The 19,839-nt window shown below is 36.6% G+C and overlaps 1 protein-coding gene across 2 annotated transcripts in view; it reads right to left on the reverse strand.

Moving 5' to 3' along the window:
* The window catches only part of SAMSN1 (SAM domain, SH3 domain and nuclear localization signals 1), an 85,042-nt gene that overhangs the window by 53,048 nt on the left and 12,155 nt on the right, over nucleotides 1-19,839 (reverse strand). The window contains exon 1 of one of the 2 annotated variants that reach the window (XM_040980643.1): nucleotides 132-305. The exons of the other annotated variant lie outside the window; for it this stretch is intronic. Within the exon in view, the coding sequence (XP_040836577.1) occupies nucleotides 132-188 (57 nt within the window). The 5' untranslated portion in view covers nucleotides 189-305. Of the gene's footprint in view, nucleotides 1-131; nucleotides 306-19,839 lie in introns of those variants that run through there. 2 annotated transcript variants of the gene reach the window in all.

The raw sequence follows: 19,839 nt of genomic DNA on the forward strand, positions 1-19,839 counted from the left end.
ACAAGATTACAGAGGATTATTGTCACATCTCACTTTACAATTTTATGTTTCCCATATATGCCGAGAGGCGTTTGTGTGTATTTTCTACTCAATGGCTTGATCTTACTTGACTCTGTACTGGATCACCTTACCTTTGGTTTTTGGTGCTTCTCCTTCTCTGAAACATTGGACGGTTTTCTCTTCAGCATTTTGAATTCAATCTGTTCCTACTGAGTGCACTTTCTGTTGTTCCAGAAACAACTGAAAACTGTCAGCAGTGGACCCTCTGTATGCACAGCATCAGATAAGTTTGAGATTGGTGACCTGCCACTTCCTCCTTCAGTCAGGATATGACTTCAACATCGCTACGGGTAAAGTTTTTTTGGTATGTGTTTTTTTCTTACTGTAATTCTGTGGTAATGTTGCTCTGTCCCTGCTCTACATTCTGAGATAGGTTTCCAATTGTCGTAGTTAGACATGACTGCAGTCACCGTAAGAACCACAAAACTTCAAACTCGTTTTTCTAGCTCTCATTAAAATAATAGCTAATATAATTCTTTGAGTAGAGGGAAGAAAACGTCTGAAGCAATACCGGAAATAAAACATCAGACGGCTAGCTGTTGATCAGTTAAAAAGAGGAAAACACTCAAAGTAGTTAATTTGATATTTCTAAATAATTTTTTTAATGTACTTCATGTTAAAGAATATTAATCCTACTCAAAACATATATATACACACACATACATACATATATGTACACAAAATAGTAATGTATGGAAAAATTTTATTCTAAATATAAACAAGAATCTTGCTTCAAAAGTAAGTGAGTATGCTTATTATCACGTTAAACATTCTTTACTTTGCATGTTAGGGTATTGATTTAATAGAGGTCATTTAACAGAATTAGTAACTAGATTCTACAATTAACCAGATGTCTTTCTGCTACAAACTGTAATGTCATGTCCTGATAATTGCTGTTCCAGTGATGATTTCATTGACCAATAGTCCCTTTAAATGAAGAATCAGGAATGTCAGTTAAAAAGCCTGGGAAACAGTTAAAATGTCTTAGAAAGACAATCTTCATCAAACTCTAGGTTTCATTATAACCTCAAAACCAAGCTACCCAAAACTAAAACCAGAAGTTCGAGCTGTTCTATGAAATGGGGACTTACCAAAAAGAATGCTAGCAGACTATTTAAAATTAAGTTTCTATTCAAACAAGTTTAAGAAAATGCACCTGAGTTTTTGGCTATAAATCCCATGGGTTGAAAGACACAGGCCATGTTTTTACTCAGCAGCTTGTCTAGATGAGAAATAAACTTCTTCATTTCTCAGTCTTCCTTCACATTTCTAATCTATTCTTCCTGATATGAATCCAGCTGTTCAAATCTCACTAATTCATTTGACAAATAGTATATTGAATGACTATTATATGTACTAGTTGGCAATGACAAGTCAATTGATTGGCTTAAAAATACAGAAGTACAAAATACAAAAAATATTTTTTATTATAACAGATTGGAAGAAATACAGTCTTCAAGGTTATGGCAAATACATTTTTTGTATCAGATTTTAAAAAATTGTGCTTTAATGAATTATCAGACTGGTACTTTCAAAATACTGAGAAAGAGTTGCAATGGAAAACTTGGTTCATTCCTTAGCGATAAGCTTTCTTTCAGACTTTCTGTTTAGACTTGAGTAAAACAGTAGCCTCAGGACTGGCATGGTGGTACTAATGGCCTGAGAAAAGCAGCAGAATTTGGTTGAAGTGCTTTGGTCCCTGTCACCCTTGTGAGAGACCTGGAAGACGTTCCTATCTCCTGGCTTCAGTTGGCCTAACCCCAACCGTTTGTACTTTTTCTGGGAAGTGAACCAGTAGATGGGAGATCTGTCTCCCTTTCTATCTGTATGATTCTTTCAAATAAATAAATAGATATTTTAAAAAGGTATTCCTTTTTTAAAAATTATTATTATTATTAATTTAAATGGTAGTGAAAGATTGGGCTCCCTCCTACCAACTCATTCTACAAATGCCCCCAACAGTGTGATTTGCAGTGGGACCAATGGCAGGAGCCAGGAACACAACCCAGACCTCCCACACAGGTGGCAGGAACCCAGTGCCCTGAGCCACCACTGCTTTCTTCCCAAGGGTCTGCATCAATGGGAAGCTAGAGTTAGGAGCAAGAGCTAAGCACCACACCCAGGTACTCTAATAGCAGATTGTGTGCAGACTAACCAACATTGTAAGCACTAGGTTAATCACATTTTCAAAAAAAAAAAAATTCATTCCATCTCTTAAGAAACCGAAACAACCATATATCTCTAAACTGAAATATTTGTACTTTTTGTAGCTCCATTTTCTATCTGTGAATAAAACTTTAATTCAATCATGAATTTCAGTCGCGAAAACAGGAATGATTATGCTTAAACTTATTTCAAAAGGAACGGTTGTAGAGAATAAGAAAAAATAGAAACAGGCTATGTATTATGGGTCCTACATTTTAGTAATGCTGCATATCAAAAAGGAACAAAACAGATTTATGCATCCTAAACAAGGATAATATTTCAAATACCTATTTGTGATGTGATATTTTCCATGATTATATTTCTAAGATGACAGTTGAGGACAGAGACACACCAGTTGACAGTCTCTATTGTGGAATTGACTGCAGTTTTAAAACAGTGGTACATTCAAGCAATTTGTATAAAATCTAAGTTTCTTATCTCTAGGAATTTTATCATCATTAATGCTATAAGAAATATTTAAAATACATAGAATTTCCAATGTACCCTGAACTCAAGAAAAATGTTTTAGGGGATACAAAAAAATTGTGACATTTGAGATCCTAGTGGCACAATTTAATCTTGTTAACTCCTTCAGAAAGACGTATCAGGTAACAAGGTGGCATGTGTTGTTAACAGCCCTCCATCTGTTCACAGGACTCTATGTTTGCTGAAATATTTGGCAAATGAACCAAAATGATCCTACAAGTTAAAAGGTCATAGAACAGGAAGAGTGCCAGTATTGAGCTCACCTAACTACCAATCATGAATAAACCACCAAGCCACATGTTGCTTAAGACATGTTCTGAAACAAGGAAATTACAAAAGCCCAAAGACATAGTGCTCTTTGCGCATTACTTTAACAGCCCTATAAGCCAGGCAAGAAGAAACAAGGTTGGGACTTCGTGACATTCATATCCACCACTCTTTCTGCGTCATAAAAGTTGAGTAAAATCTTAAAGACATCGCAGCCAAATGGTGGAGATTGAGATATGTTTTATGGAAAGGTAAAGTGAGCCATAAAAGAAAGGGCTCAGCGACACAGCATATAGAAAAGAAGTTCACTAAGTTCATGGGAAAATCGAATCAAAAGTTAAGTTTACATGGGTGCCCCAATTTTTTGAAATCCATGTATATTTTTTTCATAATACTCATTTTTGTGACTTTTTAAACACCCTCCTATCATAGAATTTTTAAATGCACAAAACAATTTTATGATTATATTATCGACAAAGTTTTTCAAATTCCTAGGTATTGATGCAGTGAATTCCAAAAACCTAAATTATCAAATTAAAATCAAAATGCTCAGAAAAGTAGAATGATGGTGAATTTTGTCTTGTGCCCTTAATTCTGAAACATTTATCTCACTCATGCCTGAGGACCATCATCTACAACTCCACATTCTGTTATCAACTTGAAGAAAAAATTGTAGTGTAATGTTCTATTCAATTATTTTCTGCATTTTAATTTATGGCACTTATATATTTTAGTGGATCAAGGATGTTAAAGCAAGCTTTTAAAAACAGGACAGGGTTCTCTGCCCTTGATTCGATGGTTCCACCTCTGGCACGTGGACTTAGTTACAATAAAGTTATTCCTCCATATATTGCTGGGACAACCAGTATTAAGAATTGTTTCAGTAACTCCAACCTAAAAATTCTCCTGACCATTCTCAAAGGAACTGCTATAGAAACTAAACATAGGGATGACTTCCAAAAACTTGAAAATAAGGTATTACGATTGCCGTGGTGGAGTCCAGCTGTGACTTGGCTGTTATTGTTAAGATTGAATAGTCTTCTGCAGAGTCGGTAAAGGAATCATTTGTAAAGCCTAATTTACCATGATAGTTTTACTCTTCCTTAAGGCCCCCCATAACTGGCTTCTCTCTGTAGTGTGGGGAAGGGAAATTTATAGAAAGAAGCTCAGTAAAATGCTGGGCCTATTGATAGATTTGTGGAAGCAGAAATCCGCTATTTTATTGCACAAATGCTCTGTACACATACTCAGGATGTCCTGAAGCAGATGGATGGACACATGGGCTACTGGTAACCTTCTATTCAGTTCCATTTTCAGTAATTTGGATGATGATTTTAAAGTCACATGGGGAGACAGCACTATAAACAACTCTATATACCTTGTTTATTTTTCTCTGTTTAATGCACCTTATTTTTGGTTGGGAAATTTACGGAAGAATGGTAGCGAAGACATTCTCTCATACTTACTGCAGGAGGATCGGTTATATTTTCTAGCTCAGAAGTCGTGTTGTCTTGAGCATCCCTGTTCACTGATCCTTTTCTCCAAGGTACTCACCTACTTTCCCACCCCCAGAAGTCCCTTCTTACATCTTATTAATTGAAAATTTTTCATTCCCTTTCCTGATTTTCCTGGTGACCTGCTTTAGGGTATGATGTCCTCAGCTTTTGAAGAGAAAGTTGGAGGAAGAAAAGATTCTTGACTAGGAAGGCTACGGTAGTCATTTGAATCACAATTCATTCTTTCTTGCATTGATACAGAACACAAAGCAGTGTTCATTCAAGTTGGTGGATTGAAGAACCGGAGAAACTCAGTGCATGTTGACTAGCTGAAATCTCCTGACAAGAGAATCTGTTGGGTGGAGATTTTATGAGGATTTTATGGGCATTTCAGTCAAAGCTAAATTTATTGAATTCTCTCTCTCTCTTTTGGTTTTTAAGCTTGAGAAGTAAATACTGAACTATACATTTACAATTTGATACTAGATTTTCCACCACTGTCTATAAACATATATCATATATATATATGCCATTATACACTTAAATAGCAGAATGTTAAACTTGTAACTGTTACTAAGGGTCTACACTAATGTAATAATATGGCAGAAAATTGTAGTAGGGGAAATGGAGTGGGGGGAGGAGTGGGAGAGGGCAAAATCCTACACCTAGAAAACTGAGCCATGGAAAATAATAAAAAGATTAACAAAGACCTCCACCTGTCACATTACACAAAAATCAACTGTAAATGCATCAAAAACCTAAGTTTGCACTCAGAAACCATCAAACTATTAGAGTAAAACATCAGAAGCATCCTGCAAGACGGGAATTGGAAACGACTTCTTAGAAAAGTCACCAAAAGCACAGGTAGTCAAAGACAAATAAACCCTTCGGACTACATCAAACTAAAATCCTTCTGTACAGCAAAGGAAATGATCAACAAAACGAAGAAGCAACCAACAGAATGGGAGAAAAAATTTTGCCCACCATACAACCGATGGGGGACTAAAATCCAGGATTTGCAAAAACCTTCAATGACAGCGAAACAAACAATCCTGTGGAGAAATGGCCAAAGGAAATGAACAGATATTTCTCAAAAAAATAAGCTCAGATGGCTAATAGACATGAAAAAATGTTCAGGTTTCCTAGCTGTCAAGGAGATGCAAATGAAAATCACATTGAGGTTCAACCTAAGTCCAGTGAGAACGGTTTACATTCAGAAGTGTACTAACAACAACTGCTGGCATGGAAGCAGGCAGAAAGGTACCCTCCTCCACTGTTGGTGGGAGTGTAGGCTGGCACAGCCACTGTGGAAGTCAGTATGGGGAGTGATAAGAGAACTGAAAATAGACCAGCTGTATGATCCTGCTATTCCACTTCTGGGAATATGTCCAATGGAAATGAAATCTGCATATGAGAAAGTAATCTGTAGTCCTACATTTACAGCAGCAAAATCTACAATAGTGAAGACATGGAAACAACTCAGATGCCATTCAAAAGAGGAATGAATAAAGAACCCATTGTACACCCTCCACATGGAATACTACTCAGCCATTAAAAAGAATGAAATTTTACCATTTGCAACCAGATGGCCACAACTAGAGAAAATTGTGCTCAGTAGATCCCAAAAAGACAAAAATTGTACGTTCTCTGATATAAGGCAACCTCCTTGCGAAATAAGATGAATAGTCCTTTCAATACTATTTTTGCTACATCTCATGTTTTTTCATATTTTTTGTTTTCATTTCCTCAAAATAGTTTTTTTAATTAAATTCTTCACTGACTGATAGATCATATAGTAGCATCATTTTCCCCAAGAAGGTTTTTGATTTTCACTTCTTCAGTGACACATTGATCATTCAGTAGAATGTTATTTAACTTCATGTTGTTGTCAATTTTATATTTTTCTTCATGTTCCTTTTATGGCTTTTCAGTTATGCAAGGGAATGTATAGTAACTCTGCAATTGAGACTGCCATCTGCAGATGTGAAGATCCAAGGCAGCATGCATCTCTACTTCAAAATCAAAGCTGGACTCCCAGTGATACTGTAGAATATCTTGAAATAGGTTGTGAAACTCTCAGCTCTTGTCCATTCCTACAATGTTAGGATACATTTAAATGGCAGAATGATGGACTAAGTGATTTGGATTTTTAAATGTTTATTTAGGGCAGGCACCATGGGCTAGTAGGCTAATCCTCTCCCTGTGATACCAGCATTCCTTATAGTCATGAGTTGGAGTATCTTCTACCTCATTCTGATTCAGCTTCCTGCTTCTCACCTGGAAAAGCAGCAGAGGGTGACCCAAGGCCTTGGGTTCCCACATTGATGCAGCTTTTCATTTTGTTTGTTGCATTCTGATTTCTTCCTTCTGTGCCATTTCTTTTATTTCGAAAGCTAAAGTAAAATTTCTATTGATTGTCAATTGGCAATACATTGCTTAGAGCACAATTTGAAAACTCTTCTGGAAACTGCATATGTAGGTGAGCTTGTTAGATCAAGCAGTGAGGAAGCCTTTTAGTGCACAAAGAATTTCTAGAATCATTTGTTTTGAAGGGAAGACTCTCTTTCCTTTCCTTTCACCCTGCCCTCTTAAACCTTTTACTTATTTGTTAGACTCACAATTACATGAAACCAAAACAAGCTAAGAACATAAGTTGATCCCTTTTACCACCACCTCTACCTTACAGTTTTTAAGACTGACACAAGACATGATTTTTGGTGTGATGTAGATGTGAGAAGGACAGAAGCACAAAGCTTCTCCACGAAAGTGCATTCTCACAATCAGATAATTGTGCTCACTGCACAATTTCATCTACTTCACAAAGCACAGAAACACAAATAATTTTGTGTGAAATATTCTATGAAACACTTTTTTATTAGTTATAAATAGTGAGAGATAACAATCAAAATGTCATGTGTTAAAGAAATCTTCAAAATAAGCTTAACTCAAGAGTATATATCAGTACAATCTGAATAATGTATCACTTGACAGAAAAGGAACTCTAAACAGTACAATGCCACAATGTAAACTGAACTAAATTTGGCATCAAATTTTTATTGGCTTAAGACTAAATATAGTGCACTTCACATGTGCTATTATAATCACCTGCGAATTCATATGTCATTCCTCAGAAAGAGAAGAGGAAGGTACAGGTGCTGATCAATAGACTGTGATTTCCTGTCTTTATCTTCTGAAGAAATATGTAACAAGTAAAAAATTGCCAAAGAGATATGTATGACCTTCCTTTCTTTAGAAATGCTATTCTTAAACAGGAAGAGCCAGATCGTTTCTATTTCCTCTCAGCTTCACTCATAAGGAGAATTTATAGCAGATTCAAGAGTGACCGGGCAATTTTTTCCAGTCTTATCAATTTGAACCTAAGGTAATGCTGTAAGACTAGAGGAAATGATAACTGCATAGTCTGGTTATTAAAACAATCAGAAGTTCTAGATGATATTCAAACCTCTACTGCGACTATGCTGTAATTGTATGATGAAATATCTGAATATAATTTTAATTGCAAATAGGTAAAATAGAAGTCTGGTGGATATTTTAATTTAAAAATATTTAATATCTACCAGGACAACAACATTAAATGTAATGATGACATAGTTCACAAATATGCATACATGGATCTGTATGCATAAATGCATGTGGGGAGTGTGTGAACATTCATATGTGTTATGTATACGTGCATATTATAAAAAGCTTCATTTTAGTGCAATTTCACCTGTTCCTTTTAAGAAGAAAGATAGTATCAAATTTTTTTAGGCTGAGTCTAACATGAATAGGCATATTTCACCCTACTGCACCCAATGCACACAAAGTGAGTATTTTTACATATACGATAAAGTCACATGAGGCACAGCTCCTTGGAAACTTCTGTATTCAAATATCAAAGCATCTGTATGCATCATCTCTGGGAAGGAAGTGTCAAGTGATCATTCACAGGACTTCACAAGTATTCACATGTAACCTGCAACTAATTTCTCTCTGATGGGAAAAAATTTTCTACAACTTATGGAGTTATATTTGTTAGAAATGAAAGATCATCAGTTTTTTTTTAAATCAGCCAGATAGTGTGATGAACCAGATAGCCAACTAACTTGTATTCCCAGTCACCCAAGATAACTGATTCACTGCCAACGAATGGCAAGGAATTCCAGCCACGTGAAGTATCAACTCCAGACAATTGGATGCTACTGCCACTTTCACTTAGCTCTCGGCAGAGAAAGCCTAGCTGTGGTCTGCTTTTCCCCATGCCTCCCCTCTACAGAGGGCTTGATTTGAGGAGGGCTGATGTAGATATGAACTCATGTACATTACAGTAGCTTGAGTCCAACAGTTGTCTTTCCCCCTCTCAGCATCCACATGGACAAAGAGGAAAATTACTTTCTGTCTTGGGATTGTTACTGGGATTAAGACAATAGATCTAAAATGCATGTTACAAATAGGTCTTGTAAGTGCTGATTGCACACTGTCTCCTTTTGTTGCCTTACAATGTCTAAGCTCCAAGCTCCACACTTATTCCAGGATATGACCACACTGTTTAATACCATGTTTGACGTCTGATTTGAGAACCTGTGCCGATGTCCTTCCTACCTTAATCTGATGCTCTCTCACCATCACATGCTGGGTTGATATTTGAATACGTTCTGTACACCCAGCTACAGACTGGGGGAAATTTCTAAAGGGAAACTCAGTTCTGCTTTCACTTAGATTGGGCAAGAAACTTTTTTTGTGTGTGTGGTAATATTTTAAATATCCTTTAAAAATCACAAGCTTATAATGTTCCACTAAGCAACAAGTGGAAAGCAGGCAGACTACTGTACTGTAGAGATATAGATGAGGGCTTTACATAGCAATAAATTCCCATAGGTAAATTTGACTTTTTTGTGTATATTAGTTATCACAAATCACAAATCGTTTGCCTTTTTAGGTCTGGCTGATTTCACAAAGCATGATGTTCTTCAGATAGATTTCTTTGCTAAAAAAGACAGAACTTCACTCTTCTTTAGCACTACAAATCAATTCTATACTCTTTTCCAAGACCAGAAAAGCCTGAACATCTGTGTCTTTGACCTACTTATCCCACTCTGCTCTTTCCTTTCTATGATCTCCTCAAGCCCTTCCTTCTGTTTAAAGTGCTCTCCCCTTCATTTTGTTTTCATGGGTGACTTGTTTTTTATTTGAAAGGCAGATTTAAAGACAGAAGAGGAGAGACGTATCTGTAATGTGCTGGTTTACTCCCTGAAATGTCTGCAGTGGCTAAAGCTGGGTTTGTCCAAAGCCAGGAGCCTAGAGCTTCATCCAAGTCTCATATGTGGGTTCAGGGACCCAAGAAGTTGAGCTATTCTTCTTCACTGCTTTCCCAGGTATATTATCAGGGAGCTGGGCCATAAATGGAGCAGCCAGGATTCGAACCATGTTCATACTAGAAGCCAAAACCACAGGCAGAGGCTTAATCTACTAAGCCATAACATCAATCCCATCTCCCCTTCATAATGATTACAGCTGGTTCTTTGTCATCCTCAAGGTATTGACTTTCAGGTAACATTACAGCTGGTTCTTTGTCATCCTCAAGGTATTGACTTTCAGGTAACCTCTATGAAGTGCCTCCTGTAAGGAAATGACATCATAGGAACTTGGTAGTTTTTGCTGTTTGATTGAGATTTTTGTTTTTGTTTTTCTTTTTCTTTTTGGTTGATGTGCTGGTTTTGGTTACCTGAAAGGTAGAGGCCAGAACTACAGTGAGCACAACACCAAGCTTGACAGAGGCTCAGAAGGTGCTGGCTTCATGGCTGAATAAACTCACCTCTACAGGTGTACATATTTCCTTGGATTGACAAGTATCAGGACTCGAATCTTGGACTCAATAAATTCAAAACTAAAGTGGATTATGGCAGGTAGAATACATTGTGTATTAAAAAACAGCAAAACAAAACAACCACCACCACCACCACAGGAATTTAGAAACAGACTACAGAATTTTAAACTATATTTTCTCCCTTAGAAAGCATAAAATATGTTAAAATCCTTCCACATGATGATCATCATTAATTTATACAGCATTCTTTCCAAGTTTCATCAATTTTGATATATATACATATATATATATATGCACACACACATATACAGTTTTTATACTTTAACAGTTTTCATATAAGGTACATATACTAGTTTTATGCATATGGAAATTTTCTTTTCTACCAACTTAGCTCCAGATTTCAGAACTCAAAGTTCTGAATCCACATGCTTTTCACAGAATACTCACTAAAACAGAAAAAAATCATCTTCTGAGTCACTGAAAAAAATTCTGTGGATACCCTTTCAACTAAGATGCTGCTCATGCAGTTCTCAGAGTATTAGGGCTTAATTTGAATGTGTCAATTCACCTTGTAAAGATGATATTTTTCCCTTCAAAATAGAAAAGAGAGTTTCTTTTTTAAAGATAAATACTGAAGGGAAAATAACCTACTCATGTTATTGTAGTTCTTGGTGCAAAGTTTGTCACATTTTTCATGCAAAGTCAATTTCTGAATTTCAGCCATCAAAGGTTATCTTCTGTGAGAGCATCCTGTGAGGGAAGAGTTTGTAATGGCACCAACTTGAAAAATGCAGCCATCTATCTCTGGTCTTGTGCCCAGTGTAGCTGGGTGATCTGCACTGGATTGCTAACACACCTACGCTCCTATCCTCTGGGTGGTCAGTATTTTGCACTGGTGAGGACTGCTTGTCAGAATCCCTCTTTAAGGCAGACAGAGATATGACTGGTGTCACAGAGAATATGAAGATTTGACACCCACATGCAGAATGGGAAGACTATGTGAGAATACAGAGGGTAACTGGGCATCTGAAGGGAGAAGCAGGCTTCCAGCAGTCCACTACAAATCAAGGAACACCTCTGGGTGCCATGCATCAGAAGAGGTGAGAAAGGATTCTTTATAAATTTTAAAGAAAGCATGGCCTTGCTAACACCTTGATTTGGGGTTAATGGTCTCTAGAATTGTGAGACAACAACATTGTTTGAAACAAACCAGTTTATTATGATTTTGCTATGGCAACCATAAGAAACTAATACACTAGAAGAAACACTATAGATTGAAACATAATGATAGAACACTTAATATGGAATGAGGAGCTACTGGAGAAGTGTGGCTGAATCGAGCGGGGAAAGATTAGATTTGTATGTTAGATAAAAGGCAATGGCTTAAATGTGAAGCACATATTAGAGATGCTATATTGAGAGGAAAAAAGTACATTTCCTACAATTTGCAAAACCTTCTACACTTGGGGGTCATTATAGTTCTTCAATATCTCTTCATAAATGAAGCAAATAGAGAAAAGGTGAGAGACACCATCATTCGCTTGTTCAGCCAGTGGTGTTATGTTAGACCTCTCCTGTTGTACATTGCCTCCTGGATAAAGAAAGCGGCATTATTTTAAATACACTCCTGTCAAATCTTCTCATTTCACTATTAAATGAGCCTGTAAGAGCCCATGGCATTGATGTGTAAAATTTTATTTTGCTATTGATAGTTTAGTCTTGATAAAACAACAATTCAGTTAAAATCTCACATTCAGGAAATAATAAAATTAGTTTCTAGCAGTAACTCATCTGAGTTACCAGAATTATTTTCCTTGATTTTCATCCTAAATAGCAAATCTGGCTTAAATCCATATCTCTAAGCATTCCTATTTAAGAACTTCAGATCAATATGTAAGATACAAAAGCATAGCTGACATTTCCAATAGGTGTATTTTTGCCAGATGTCCTGAGCTGGTTGATAATTGGTAACTTTGATTAAAGCAAAAGACTTATTTTCTGATTTGCATAAGTAGCATTCAGAATTATGACCCTCCTAGGGTCATAATGTTTAGTTATTTCTAATTTAACTAGATCTTATTATAAATACAGAAGATTCAAGTATGTTTTCTGTATCTTAAGCAACAGAACACACACACACACCTTTGCAAGATATATATCTTCACAGAAATGTCAGAATTCACCATATAGCAAGAAGTTACTGTTAAAGTATTCTGATTGACATTTGCAAATTTACCATAACTTCCTAAGACATGTGTTAAAGTTGTGTACATCAGTGAATAATTTAATTAAAATAAGATATATACCAATATATCTTTCAATTCACTTACTAGTATAACTTAAGAGAAAGCATTAATTACAAAGTAGCAATTTTATGACATAACAAAAATGTAGGTCAAGTGCTTCTAATTGAATTGTAATGGAGGAGAAATTTAGCATGACCTTTGCTTCATATTTTGCAAATCAAGGATAGGATATAATTTATATTCTCCTAAATATATTTTTCTAAATGTTTTCTCTACAAAGTGTAGTATTCGAATGTGTGCTTGTCAATGACAGGTAAAATCATAAAATTCATTTCAGAATAATTCAGAAAAAAGGTAAGGTTAGTTGAGAATGGCACTAGGCCCAGAACCCAAGTGTCCATTTGTGGTATAATTCTAGTAGCTGTATTACTGTCATGAGACTCCCTTCCCACAAATAAAGCCTTGAACACAAAAACAATTAAGCTTTCTATACTCACTGAATTCTTAAAAATGGCATTGTAGAAAAATTACAGGCCTAAAATGCTATGTCTTAGTAGGTTTTTTTTTAGAAAATAAAACTATCCTCAAGAAAAGAACAGATATAAAAAAATTTGGGAGGAGGGAAGTCTCTGAGCTGACATTTGTGCCAATGTCAATTGTGAGAGAACTATCGAAACAGGAAAGCACTGATTAAGGACTTAGATACAATAAATAGCAGAGAAAATGAATCTCAGTTGTTCCTTAATAACATGGAGTAGTCAACTTGAGTACACTTACTGGTGATACACTCATTCTTTTTCATTATTTCATCACATAAAACCATATTTTGGTCCACACTATGTCCTTAGTATCTGAAAATATCTTTTTAAAATTGTTTATTTTACATGTACTATGTGAATTTTCAGGGTATTATGCAGTTATTAATCCAGACAACTGATTTTAAATCAAAATATCCCATACCTCTTAAGATTCAAGGGGCTATTTTTCAGGGAGAACCTGGCATTGTGGTGAGGTGGCTCCTGTATTGGCTGCTCTGCTTCTGATCCAGCACCCTGCATTAGTCATTAGCCTGAGTTAAACAGCAGGAGATATGCCAAATACCTGGATCCCTTCCAGGTGAGAGAACCGGGATAACTCCGGCTCCTGACTTCTGCCTTGTCCATCCCTGGCTTATTGGCCACTTACGGGTGTAGATGGAAGACACCTCTTTTCTCTCCCTATGTCTCTAACTCTGATTTTCAAATAAATGAGTAAATCTTAAAAAAAAAAAAGAAGAAAATCTGGGATGGGAAGTTGTAGTCTGCACAAGCTGTAAGACTCCTCACATCCCTCAAAGGGATGGAAAACATCTGAACAAGTAATGGAAGTTGAGTAGTGAGACAGGGAGAAGCAAAAAGGGACACACCAAGTCCAGGGAGTAAAGAAATGCATTTTAGGTTGTTTCTGTTATATAGAAGTCCTTGAAAATGTATGGAGAATATCTCCAACAACTCCATTCTCTATGAATAATGTTAGCACTTACAGGAGCATCTATATAGGGAAGTTAAGAAACAGTGTTAAAGTTACAGCAAATCAATGAGCTAAAAAAAAAAAAAGCTCCCTGTATATGTGAAACTGCATTGTCTTATTTGTTTGGAGAGAGGGCTTTCTAAAACATGTGTTTGCTTCCTTTTTACACTTAGCCTCTGTCTCTGTAGAAGGATCTTAATTTCCTGGAAGACACATGTTAGAAATGCAAGTACGACAGGGGGTGGGCAGAAGGCCACTTACCACTCAAAATAAACTCACCTCTCAAGTTATGTTCCATGCACTTTTTGAAGTGCCTTCATACAAGTAAGAAAGCCCGCATAAAAATGCATTGCCTTAAAATGTAGCTCTAATGCTGTCATCTAAATATGGGTGGTTTCTGCAAAAACTCAAAATTTCATTCTCCAATGTGAAATAGTTGGCAAGCGCGACCTGGTGTGAGGCAGTCCACTAGTTACGTGTGGCATGAGTTCTTAACTTGAAACTCAATCGTCTTTGCTTGACTCTATCACTCTGGATTTGGGAGGGAGAATGTTGTGGTGCAGTTGGCTAAGCTGCTGCTTGAGTTGCCCACATGGTATGTCTGAGCACTGAAATTTCAGAGGCAGCAGACAACGGAGCAAGTACTTGAATCTCTGCTGCTCAGGAAGGTGGCTTCCATGTAGTTCCTGAGTGTCTGGTTCCTCCTGTCTCACCTCAACTCTCTCTCTCTCTCTCTCTCTCTCTCTCTCTCTCTCTCTCTCTCTGAATTTAAAATAAGTAAGTAAATAAATAAATAAATAAATAAATAAAACTTTAAGAAAAAAGCTAGTAGTCTTTCCCATGTGACATGCTTTATAAAAGTTTTAAACATAGTAACTACAGTGTGAAACACAGTAAACATGAAGAATTTCTCTATAGATAAAGTTTTGTCAAATATCTTTTATATTTAGAATGGTAAAGCTCAGCTCACTCTCTTGCTACTGCAGTGGATGAGGGCATATGCTAGCCAATGGAAGTAATAGGGAAATACCACAGATGGTGCCTGTCAAATTACAAGCCAGAAGACTTCAAAAAAATACATAGAAAAATTTAATTAGAATGTAATATGAAATTTCCATGAATATTTTGAACCACTGAAGTCTGTTTAGACTGTGTTTCTAACTGGGTCTGTTTTGTGACAGATAGAGATAAAATTTGAACTTTTAAGAGTTTTCCCAGATATAACTCTTGCTGAGTATTGACAATTCGTTGGCAAGTCTACATTTGTACTGTAGTTCCTTTGACTAAATTTATTGTCTTTCAGTCAAGGAAGACTTCTCCTTTATCTGAACTTAACTAATATACAATAAATGCAGCTGTCAAATTCGTTAATCGTTCAGAGTGAAAATATCCAAGGGTTATATGACTGTCAGTAAAGGCATATCACAGAAGCTAAGTATGCAATTTCAAATTGCCTTTTAACATACATATTCCAAAATCATTGGTTTTGTTCCCATTTAAAACCAATGATTCTTTTCCCACTATCTATTGGGTTTGATGACTTCTGATCTTCAGTGACGGATTGTGCACTGTGTTGGAAGCTGTAGGCAAGGGCAATGTGATATTGTCAGAGGCATCCATAGTTTCTATAGCTGTGGGAAGGTGATGCACTAAAGCTCTGTACCAGGGAAGAGTACTCAGAGCAGAGGACTCAAGTGAAAACTGAAAAATAACAGAGGGACACAAAAACCCAAGGACTGTGCATCAGGTCAAGCTTATTTTAAAACTTTAAATCCAGTGGAGAAGTTAAGCTTGAAAAAAAATTATCCACTTCGGAGAATCAACCTTTATTCACAAAGATATTCTTATGTTACAATCAGAGGAGACAGATTCAGAAATATTGTAGAATCTGGAAGGGATGTGGTGAGTAGCCTGATAGTTTGCTGTGCATTTTGTTTGGGGATATTCTTACTCCGTGATTTTTTAAAAAGCCCCAAAGACTCACTGATGGGATTTTTAGCCAGGTCAGCTGGAAAGCAAAAAATTACTCTGGGGATTTATCAGCTGTTCCCACTAGAGGTTCTGTACAGTTTTTCAGTTAAATGTAAAGGTTGTGAATATGAAACACTATTAAGGGCCACTCAATGCTCATCTGGTTTTCTTTTCGCATTGTTTTCTCTATGTGAGGGCGTCCAGGATGTGTCTGATGAAAATGGGATTCAGCAGATCTTGATTGAAATCCCAGTTTTGCTCTTTGACCTTAAACAACATCCTCAATCCTCATTGCTCTGCGGTCTCATTTGGAAAACTGAACCACCTCCTGTAAGATGGGGCCTTTTAAGTTGTAATCACTTGTCAAAACAATAAGTATATGAGAGATTCTCCAAAGTGTTTCCTGGGTAGGTGAGGATAAACCTGAAAACTAAGGAAATGTATTCCTTTCCATAGAGGTCATTCTCGAACTTTGCTGAGAAGGTTACCAAACGACGCCCACCCTGGCAGTTCTGATTCAGTGAGTCTGGGGGAGGCAGGCAGCAGTAATGTTTTAGGTTATTCTGACACAGTCGGTTCACAGGACCAACTGTAAGTCATTTAGAAATACAGCTTAGTATAAACTGTGAAACACAGACTCTTTTGCTTGGGGTCATCAGATGGGCAGCAATTCTTTCTTCAAATGTCATTTTTCTCCCTCAAGCACTCAAATTTGTGACATCTTCTGAATCTCAGCTAGAATTGAGTCATCTATGGCCCCATGATAACTATGTCAAAATTTCACATCTAGGCAACACCAACGTCTAGTAAGTTTATAAGGGCAATGGCAAAAACACTATACACTACTTTTTCCATAATAATTTTACAATTGGATATTGTAATGTGTTCAACATTTTTCCTTGCAAGGTTTTGAAGCTGCTCATATTTTCATTGAAAAATTGCATGTTCCCCACAGATAACTTTATATATCCCATATGTATTCCTTCACAAGATCTATTCCACAAGATTTTTTTTTCAGGAAAACATCCTCATAGTCCTATAGTACTACTCATTATTTCATAACTAAAGAAGCCATCTGATTTGTCCTCCAATCCATAATGTTCGCAAAGGAGGGTGATCCCCAGTGTAAGGAAGCCTAGTTGAGATGCAAATGTATGATTAGCAAGATCATCCCACTATATCCAATTATGCTCTCCAATGGGAGAAAGGTAACTAGATTCTTAAATTATAATAGTAATTCCTTCATGTAAATAAATGCAGAACATTTAAGTTAGCATCCTTTAATGTGTTGTGCTCAGTTTTGGAAAAAGGCACACCTGGGAAGCAACAGGCCTTTGTGGGACACTGACATTGAATCTTCACCTCTTGGCTTCAGCCCTGAAGAGTGCTGCATTTGGTGGACACTTGGGAGTGAACCAGAAGATGGTACTTTTCTCTTTAAATGTGTTTCGGCATCTCAAATACAGTAAAAGTTTTGTTTTTGTTTTTTTTAAAGGAGTCCCTCTCATCTGCCACAGTACAATAAACCAATGAATTTGGGGGTAAATGCTCCTTTACATTATTTCCCTGCTTTTTATTTTTTTTCCAACATATACAAATATTTCGAACTGCAGGCATTTTAAATCTTTATCCCCATTTATTTCTTTGATACATTATGTTTTCACATTTTAGAATCTATTCTCTTAACCCAAGCGCACACACCAGTAATGCTCTATAGAATTCTTGCTTCAAACTCTCCTCTCCGCTCCTATAAAGCTTTAAAAATTATTGATTCTGCAAGTATGAAAAATTAACTTATCAACAAATAGCATGCATAAAATGGGAACTGACCAAAGAAGCCTGAAGAACATTGCTTGTTTTAACTGGAAGTTGTTTCATTAACTGCTCCAACTGCTGTATTCCTGTTATGGCTTTTTGCGATATATTTATCACCACGTGGGAACAGTTTAATCTACTCCACACAGAGAGCAGAAGGAGCTCTCAGTGGCTTCAAAATATGATGGCCCTTGCCACAAATAACTGATCTTAATTTCATGCAGGTGGCAGGTCTAACTTTTTTTTTCTAAAAGGAAATAACCCTTCTCTAAAAGCCAAATTCATTTTTAATGCTGTGGTGTCTTTAACCACTTCTTTTTCCAGTTTTTCACTTGACACCTTGTCATGACTTACGGTGGGCTGCATCAATCATTCTGGGTTCATACAGAAAATATTTTGTGGTGGTTGACGATCACATGCAAGAAACTAAGTGCCCTTTGCGGGTGACTGCGCAGGTATCTCTGATTTCTTGCCAAATCATTCAGAATGCCGCAAATCCATTAAATCTCTCCACAGGGAGGGAAAAAAATCCCCGCATCCTAGAGAGAGAATTTATGAGTTCATTTGAATCACCACAAATGAAAGCCACCCTTAATATTCATTAGAGACTGTACAGTGGCCATATGCATTACCTGTTCAAAAGCTCATCTGAAAGGCCAATTTCTCTTAAAAACTTGCATGGCTCCGTGCCACATTCTTGCAGACACAATGACCTGTGTTCAAGGAAAGACCAGGGAGCCAACTGATAACAATTCTTCTGTTCTACCACTTTGGTCACTAGGAGTTTCTGAGTTTTAAAATATCAAGACCAGGAATGTGCAGTCACGTTACTCTTTCACTTCTCTGCTGTCAATTATGACCTAACATTCTAAAGTGAACGGGACTTTCTGGTTGACATTACAAAAGATGACTTTTGTGAAACTGATACGTTTTTCGTCTGAAGAAACGTATGTGCTGTAGACATAAATCTGAACAGGGGAGCTTGTCATAAATCTTCACCTTTCTGCCACCATTGGTCAAGCATCATCATCTTGCATTAGTTTTTCTCTTCCTAACTGTTCGCTATATAAAGAGTGACTTTCTTTCAAATTCCAAATTAAGTAAGGCATTTCATACTCTCTGCAGACAAGGGACATAAAAATAAATCTTTGGCTTACAACTATTTTTCATAGCTTTCCATTGTTTTTAGGGGAAGAATGACAAAATATAGGGTAAATCTGAGAGGTGATATGTGCTGGTTACTTTACCAAGGGAAAAACCCCTTTCTTTCCTTTTTTTCATATCATATTTCCTTGCTTTCTCTTTTAGCCATTTGATCATTACTCCATTCTATTTCGGACGAATTAACATCTACTCTTTAATCATATTTGAACTCAATCATCATTTCCACTGAAAGCATTTTCCAATTCCTTGATTAGGTCAAGCCTGCCCAATGCAGTCCTTGTTAGAACCAATTAGCAAAAATAGCTCTTATCAAAACTGCCATTTCATGTTTATCTGATTATTCTGTTTTTCCTCTCTGCAGACTACGAGGTCTACAGTGTCAGTTTCTACCCAGCATTTCATGTTTCTTATTTGGAACAATGCTTATATCCAAACCAAATGGTTGAGGGAATCAGTGAATAAATATGTTCCTAATTTTAAGGCTCCTTGTGACCTTCCTAAAACTCTCCTCTATGAGTGAAATGTGGGCTTCAGCTTGGGTTGGGCTTGAGGTGAGCTTAAGAGGCCATATTTCTACTCCAATCATTCATTACTGTGGTTGTATTTAATAGCACAAACTATGAGATGAATAAAGATCTTACTCTGAATATTCATAAGAGCTTTTAGAGTGAATTCAACTCCTTGCTTTACAGTTTCCCAGAAAGGAGAGAAACATGAAATTTTCCCTTCATTTTTTATTCTTCACTGAAAAAACCATTATGCAGAGAGTTATATTTTGAGTTTGAAATAAAAT

The sequence above is a fragment of the Ochotona curzoniae genome, unplaced genomic scaffold (genome assembly GCF_017591425.1).
Source record: "Ochotona curzoniae isolate NIBS_2020 unplaced genomic scaffold, NIBS_Ocur_1.0 contig_3498, whole genome shotgun sequence".
Classification (NCBI taxonomy): domain Eukaryota; kingdom Metazoa; phylum Chordata; class Mammalia; order Lagomorpha; family Ochotonidae; genus Ochotona; species Ochotona curzoniae.